The sequence below is a fragment of the Grampus griseus genome (genome assembly GCF_964374135.1).
Source record: "Grampus griseus genome assembly, chromosome: 1".
Taxonomy (NCBI): domain Eukaryota; kingdom Metazoa; phylum Chordata; class Mammalia; order Artiodactyla; family Delphinidae; genus Grampus; species Grampus griseus.
In genome coordinates, this window is record NC_139017.1 from 148,331,973 (window position 1) to 148,339,674 (window position 7,702).

The window sequence follows — 7,702 nt, forward strand, 5'->3', positions numbered from 1 at the left end:
TGCCCCATTTTACAGATAAGGAAACCCAGGCTCAGAGAAGTATAAACCATATGTCCTAAGACACACAGCTACAACATGACAAAGCAGGATTCGAACTCAGTTCTATTCGATTCCATTGCTATTGCCCTTTCCTCTGTGCCACCACTGGTGTCCAGGATCTGAGTCCTGTGTCTCAGCTGCTGCATGTCTGCTCGCACTCCTGCCCCCCTCCCCAGCCCCAGGCTGCTGCTCTGTGCATGTTTCCTGCCCACTTCTCTCTCCACCTGCACTGTGGAGAGAACAAAGGGCTAATATTGGCACCACAGCCAGATGGCCTGATTCCTCGGGAGAAGAAATTTCAGGGCCAGAGAAACCTGCCTGCGCCTAAGGAAGCCCTGAGGGCCCCAGAGGAAAGGAGAAAAAAAGGCCACTCCCCACTGCAAATGGGCAGGACCAGAGACCTCTGCCCTGCCTGCAGAGGGAGCACCTGAGAGGGGTGGGGAGGGCCCAGCCCTCCCATGGGAATTCATGGCTAGAATCCCCACCTCGGAGCAGAAGCTTCCACAGTGAGGCAGCAGTGGAACAGGGACGTTCTCTAGTGGGAGCAGCCAGGAGCTTTGCCCTGCGCTGGGAGTCCAGACACTGGACTTCCAAACCGGTCCAGATGCTCATTCCCAACTCTCACCCCTTCCTGGGAGATGGTCACAGCAGGTTTGGTACAGTCCACTGGGTTCCCACAACCCCTCCTCCCCACTGGCTGGGCTCTGAGCTGGGAGAAGGGGCTTTCTCTAGGAAGGGAGATGGGCCAGGAGGAAGGTGGAGGTGCAGAAGATGAGGCTAGAGATGGAACAGTCATCTCCCCTGACAGCCCAGGCCTGGAGGGCAGGGCTTCTCTGCTTGGCCCAGCCAACAGGGCCCTGAGGCAGCCTAGTGGGAGGAGGCCAGCTACTGCTGGGTGGAGCCGAATCCTCATAAAGGGAGGGAGAGTTGTCCCGGGCTCAGCACGAGCTGCAGGGCCATGGTCAAGATGAGAGGTAAGTGGGGTCCCTCCTCTGGGTCTGAGACGGAAGTACCTGAGGAAGGAGGTGTTGGACAGTGAAACAGGGAGGGGAGCTAGACTGGGGAGTGGGGATGAGCCAGGGGGTGGAGATGGGTCCAAGGGGGAGTCTGGGCATAGGGCCAGGCCAGGGGAAGGGAGGTGGGAACTGAGATGGGACAGGAGCTCGGTCAGGGGCTAGGGATACATCCAGGTGTTGAAAGTGAGTTGAGAGGATGGATACAGGTCTGGAGAGTGAGTCTGGGGGTTGGGCCCACTCAAGGGGAAGGTGATGGCACTGAGACAGAATGGTGGTAGCTCAGGGAGATGGGAAAACTTGTCAGGGGTGGAAAATGGGTTAGGGAGGTTGAAGTAGGCCTGGTGGGGGCTGTGGGGAGGCTCGACTGTCTGTTGCCTGAGGCATGGTTACCCCTCTCCTCTTTTCTGAGGAGTCACCCCTGCAGAAGGCTCTTCTGGCATTGGGAAAGGCCTGCCCTGGGAACCAGCTTGGTCCCTGCCCCTCCTCCGTGGGTGGTCCCTGAAGTTCCCTTTTCTTTTTAGAGCTTCGGTTGTCCTGCCTGTACAAAGACTGGACTAAGGGGGTTCTCACCTGCCAATAAACCTAGGGCTAATGCAAGGGGGTTCAGTGTGTCCCAGCTCCTGGCTGTTCCCCTTTAGAGCAGGTGACACCAAGGAAACCACACAGCCTCTCTCTCAGAGTTTCAGACTCTTAGGTGAATTTCTCTGTACATAAGCACTGTTCACTGTAGCAGTCACTCCGGGCTTATTGCATGTTATACATTAACTATGGTTTCCAGTCCTGACTGCACGTTAGAAACATGGAGCGTTTTGGAAAAATACTGTAAGGCTGTAGAAGAGCAGGATTGCCAAGTTCCCGTGGGGCACTGTTAGTCACTGAGAAACTGGGCACCGCTTCCCCGCTTCCCCGCTTCCCTTCCCCAAAGAGAACTGCTACACACACACACATCCATCCTCTCACAAATGCACACAGCCCCGAAGAATACTGACACCCTCAGGCTCCGCCACCCAACCCCATGCACAAATGCACACACAGAATCAGACACAAGCAACCGAATTCTCTCTCAAACTCAAGCAAAGGCATAACTATCATCCTCTCTCCTCCAAACGCAGGCCAACACACACCCATTTCTACACTCCCTCCCGCTTTCCTGTACAGATTCATCCACACGTTTACTCAGGTACCTACACTCTCCCACAAACACATCCCCTTCACATAAAATCACAGACATCGCACGGTTATGCAGGGCAATAATCACACACTCACAATCACAGCACCTTTGCCATAGACAAGCTCACACACACACACACTCACCAAGAGAAGCAGGCGAATTTACACTCCAATACGAAGCTGCACACACTCTTGAGTTTCTAGTCACGTGCACACGTGTGACCTTGTAGTCCACGTTCACAATCACACAACTAACACCAGCACGTTCACACAAACATTCATACAACATAGACACAGACACAATCACAAACACACATTTACAGCCACACATTCGACAGACACTGCCTGATCTTACCACTCCCACTCATCCACGGGCAGGGTACAGAGCCCCAGAAAGGCAGCCCCCATTCCTCTCTCTGCCCCAGGAATCCTGATCTTGGGGCTCTTGTTGGCTACTCCCAGCTGCCTCGGCTACGATGAGGACTTGGTCAAGTGCTTCCAGGACCCCGAATATGAGTCTCTCCTGGTCACAGCCCAGGAGGGCCTCCACACCTCCCCGCTGCCCAAGCGTGTGGTGGTAGTGGGAGCTGGCATGTCAGGGCTAACGGCAGCCAAGGCCCTGCAGGACTCGGGCCACCAGGTGAGCAGGCCTTGGAGGGGCCTCAATCATTCACCTCCAGTTTGCATCGTTGTGTGGAAAAAGAAAAGGAGTGGGGTTACAGCCAACACTTTGACAACTATGCATAACCCACCAGGTCTCTCAGGCCTTAGGTATTGTTCCTCAAAAATCTGGGTTCTCCTGAGACTTAACTGTAACTTGTGTTCTTTTGGAAATAAAAGTAGAGAAAGGCTATGCTAACCAGAAGGGACCAAGAGGCATTCTGACCCCTGTAACCCTGGAGCTCTTCTGCCTCGCTTACGTTCCTCAGGACCCTCTGGGAGGAACCCCCCTCTGCCCAGTTTGGTTATCCTGCACATTCAGGGACCTACTGCCGGGAATTCCAGAGTAGAGCCTGTGGCCAGTGGGGGTGGGAGTAGTGGGTGGGAGAAGTGAGAGCATGACCCTGGGAATGACAGCAGCCTCTCTGAACACCAGGTAACCATCCTGGAAGCCAGCGACCATGTCGGGGGTCGAGTGTTCACATTCAGGAATGAGGAAGAGGGCTGGTACTGTGAACTGGGGCCCATGCGAATCCCAAAGTCCCACAGGTAAGTCTCAGGAAAGGGATGGAGCAAAAGGCAAGGAGGAAGAATTAGGAGGAGGGCAGCCCTGCTGCCATCGTGTCAGAGCCCTTTCAGATTCACTGTCTCATGGGATTCAGGCCTGCGAGTCAGGACTAACACTGGTCCCCCACTTGACAGAGCCCAGGGTCATACAGAAAGTGGTAGATCCCAGACTAATAATGACAATAGTTACCATTAACTGATCAAATTGTTCTCTTTAAATATGGGCAGTTACTTACATGTCAATTATGCTACTTTAAGCTATAAAATAATTAATAATAAATAATAATAACAGCTGCCGTTCAGTGAACACTCACTGTGTGCCCCACCCTGTGCTAAGTGCTATATGTGTATTATTTCATTTGATCCTTGCAACCCTATAATTTAATACTCTTATTTTTCCTATTTACAAATCAAGAAACTGGGTTCAGAGATACTAAGTGACTCACCCAAGGTTCTCCTAGGAGAAAGTGGCAAAGCTCCTCAAAATCAAGGAGGCACTTGGCACCAGAACATATGCCCAATCCCTAAAGCAGAGCTCACTCCTGGAGGAGAACCCAGCCCCTGGTTCTGGGGCTTCCAAGACAAAAAGAGCCCTCACCTGGTGTCCTACATACCTCCAAAAATATGGCTTCTTTTTTGCCTTAAGTGGAAACTGAACCCGAGATTTCCCTCCAAACACCATCAAAAACAAAACCAAAATTTAACAGTACCAGCCCAAAGTAGGAGTCTTTAGATATGACCTCAAACTTACTTAGAACACCGTCTGAAACAAAATGTCTCTGTCTCTGTATCTGAGTTCTATATGTTCAGATTTCCTTAAGGGCCTTCATTCAGGGATGGGTGAACTCCCTACTCCCTGTCTCCCTCAGGGCAAAAACAGGAGGAAAAGAACTAATGCTAGAGTAAGAGGAGGCAAGGTTAGAGATGAGGAAGCAGTTAGTCTGAGCTCCTTGGGCACGTGAAGAAACTGGTTTTCCTGGAAATGGTTTTTATTGTGAGGTCAGCAGGAAGGAGGTGCCATTGGGATGGGTGCCATGTTATGCCTGTATCTGTTCCAGGTTGGTCCACACCTATGTCAGGAAGCTGGGCCTGAAGCTAAACAAGTTCTTCCAGTACGATGGCAACACCTGGTACCTCATCAACAGAAAACGCTATCGTACTAAGGAGGTGAAGGCCAACCCAGAGCTCCTAGGCTATTCCATGAACCCGAGAGAAAAGGGCAAGAATGCCATGAATCTCTTCTACCAGTCCATTGCCAAGGTGATTCCTGTCTCCCCCCTCCCCTGCCCCAGGGTTAGGAAAAAAACAGAGTCTGGCCAAAGGTCACCTAGCAAGTTAGCGGGTGGACCCAGGTCACCTGACTCCTACCTGGCACTCTTATGATTGGTCTGCCTTCCTTCTAACACCCCCTAAGAGTTTTGCCACCCCAACCCTAGTGTCCAGCCCCATCTCTTCTGTCCCTGTATGGTCCAATGGCCCATTGCTTGATTAGGCAGTGGAAGGAAAAGGAATCACCGGGTAATCCAATCCTTGGTAATGAATCAGTCCTCCTAGATTGCAGTGAATGTCTTTACCTTAAATTTTAGTCTCCAAAGGTCTTTAAATGAAGGAGAGATTTGGAAGTTAAGAGACAATTTAGGAGATCCTGGAAGCTCCCTCCCCCTCGTCCTTCCAACTGCTCCCTCTTTGTCCCCACCCTCTTCAAAGGAACATCCAGAGAACCCAGGAGTCCTGCCTCTGGCTCTATGACTTTAATCCAAAGCTGGTCCCCCTTCCTCTCCTCTGCAGCTCAGAATAAGTCTGAAAAAATTCAACTGCAGCCACCTGATGTCCTTTTATGATTCTTACTCCACCAAGGTGAGTGAGGCAACGAAGTCCCAGGATAGGGACGGAAGGGGGTCTGTGCTCAGCCTAGACCCCTGGGGTTGTCTCCTGCATGCCAGGACCCCCTCCTCCCAATGCCCACAGCTTCACCTCCCTAGAGCCCAGTCCCCCTCCCCCACCCAACCTTGCCTACCCCAGACCCCTGCTGAGGCCCCTTCTTGCATACTGGGCCCTCTCTCTGGTGCTTCCACCTCCCCACAGGCTTACCTGCTGAAGAAAGGGCTGCTGAGCCGAGGCGCAGTAAGGATGATCGGGGATGTGATGAATGAGGACGCTGGATACTATAAGTCCCTCCTGGAGGCCCTTCGGACGGACATGGTCTTCACAAGTAATGAGTAAGGCTGATCTGGACCAGGACTCGAGTCGGCCTCTTCCTCCAATACTCAGAGCAGAGAAAGGGAACCTTGATTGTTGAGTAGTTACTGTGTGCCCGGTGCTGTGCTAAGCACTTTCCAAGGGTTATCACATTTAATGCTATGATCACCTGGAAGGTAGGCACTATAATTCAGAGCCATGTTACCAGGGAGGGTGCTGGGGCTCAGAGAAGTTATGTAACTTACTTAAGTTCACACCACTTGGGCAAGGGCTGGAGCCAGAATCCTGAGGCAGGTCTGTGGGACTCCTCCTGGGATGCAAAATTGCGTGGTGGACTTTGTTTTTTTTTTTGTTTTGTTTTGTTTTTTTTTGCGGTACACGGGCCTCTCACTGTTGTGGCCTCTCCCACTGCGGAGCACAGGCTCCGGACGCACAGGCTCAGCGACCATGGCTCACGGGCCCAGCCGTTCCGCGGCATGTGGGATCCTCCCGGACCGGGGCACGAACCCGCGTTCCCTGCATCGGCAGGCGGACTCCCAAGCACTGCGCCACCAGGGAGGCCCGCGTGGTGGACTTTGGAGCTAGACTGCGCACGTCATCGTGGCAAAGTCCCTTTTTTCTGGTGTTCCTCTTCCAAGCTATAAACGTTAACAATAATCCCTCCCTCACAAAGACTAGTTAAGGTGAGGTATATGAAGTAACCAGCGCAGGCTGCAGGAGGCTAGTTTCCTCCTTTTTCACACTGGGATCGCTGCTGGCAACTCAGCAAACCGACCTTGCATCTCCTACACTCACCCTCTCCCCTCTCTTCACCCCTACAGCTTTTCCGAGATCACTGGAGGCTTTGACCAGCTCCCCAAAGCTCTCAACGCCAGCTTGAAGCCTGGCACCATCCTTCTGGGCTCCAAGGTAGAGACGGTAGTGAGGGATGGGCCTGAGGTCCGGATTTCCTACCGGGTGGGTGAATCCAACTCGACGCTGCCCACCCTCACCGCGGACTTTGTCATCATCTCCACCTCGGCCAAGGCCACGAGACTCATCACCTTTGAGCCCCCGCTCTCCCGGGACAAGATGGATGCGCTCCGCTCCGTGCATTATACCAGTGCCAGCAAGGTAGTTCTGGCCTGCAACGAGTCCTTCTGGGAGCGGGATGGCATCCGGGGTGGAGTTTCCATCACCGACCGGCCCTCGCGTTACATCTACTACCCCAGCCATAGCCTCCCCAGCGGCAAGGGGGTCCTGCTGGCCTCCTACACCGTGGACGACGACTCCCTCTTCTTCATACCCATGAAGAACGACCAGGTGGTGGATATCGTCCTGGAGGACCTGGCGGCTGTGCACCAGATCCCCAAGGAGGAGCTGCGGCGCATGTGCCCCTCTTCTGTGATCAAGCACTGGTCTCTGGACCCCCTCATCATGGGCGCCTTCACTGAGTTCACACCCTACCAATTTGTGGACTATTCGCAGCAGCTTTTCCAGCCGGAGGGCCGCATCCACTTTGCTGGCGAGCACACCTGCCTGCCCCACGCCTGGATAGACACTGCCATCAAGTCTGGCCTCCGAGCAGCCAGGAACATCCAGGCTGCCGTGGACAAAGAGGCCACGGGGAGACAGAAGACCTTCACCAACACTCAGAATCATTTCTAACCCGAAGAGAAATCCCGGAGGGGATCTGGAACGAATCAGGCTGCAAGGTGGGAGTTGGAGGCAGAGACCCTGGAGAGACGTGCCATTAGTCCCCCTGCCCACAAAGAGCCCGAAAATACCAGAGAACCCAGCTGGCAAGTTCACCCCCTTTCTGGCTTCTCACTCCTGCCAGCCCTTGAGAAGGATCAGCAGAGTCAGGGTATTTGGAGGGATAAGGAAAAAAACAAGGACGGACTGTGCTAGAATCAGCCTTTAGCTTGCATAATAGTAACAAGCAGAAAAGAAAGTTTTCAACAACACCCAAATTTCTGTCATCTACAACGAGAAGCCCCTAAAGGAACGGACAAACCCAAATCAGAGCAATGTTAAACCACAGATTGGCCACATGAACCCACAGCACAGCA

General features: G+C 53.1%; 1 protein-coding gene across 1 annotated transcript; it reads left to right on the forward strand.

The window, feature by feature from the left end:
• Positions 1-779: 779 nt before the first annotated feature.
• LOC309831907 (L-amino-acid oxidase-like) lies at positions 780-7,298 on the forward strand (the record flags this gene model as incomplete). Its single annotated transcript, XM_082669272.1, is given in 8 exon segments — positions 780-956; positions 959-1,013; positions 2,651-2,865; positions 3,322-3,434; positions 4,511-4,712; positions 5,241-5,309; positions 5,538-5,671; positions 6,473-7,298. Coding segments are annotated over 8 exon segments (1,791 nt in total).
• Between the last annotated feature and the right edge of the window lie 404 nt (positions 7,299-7,702).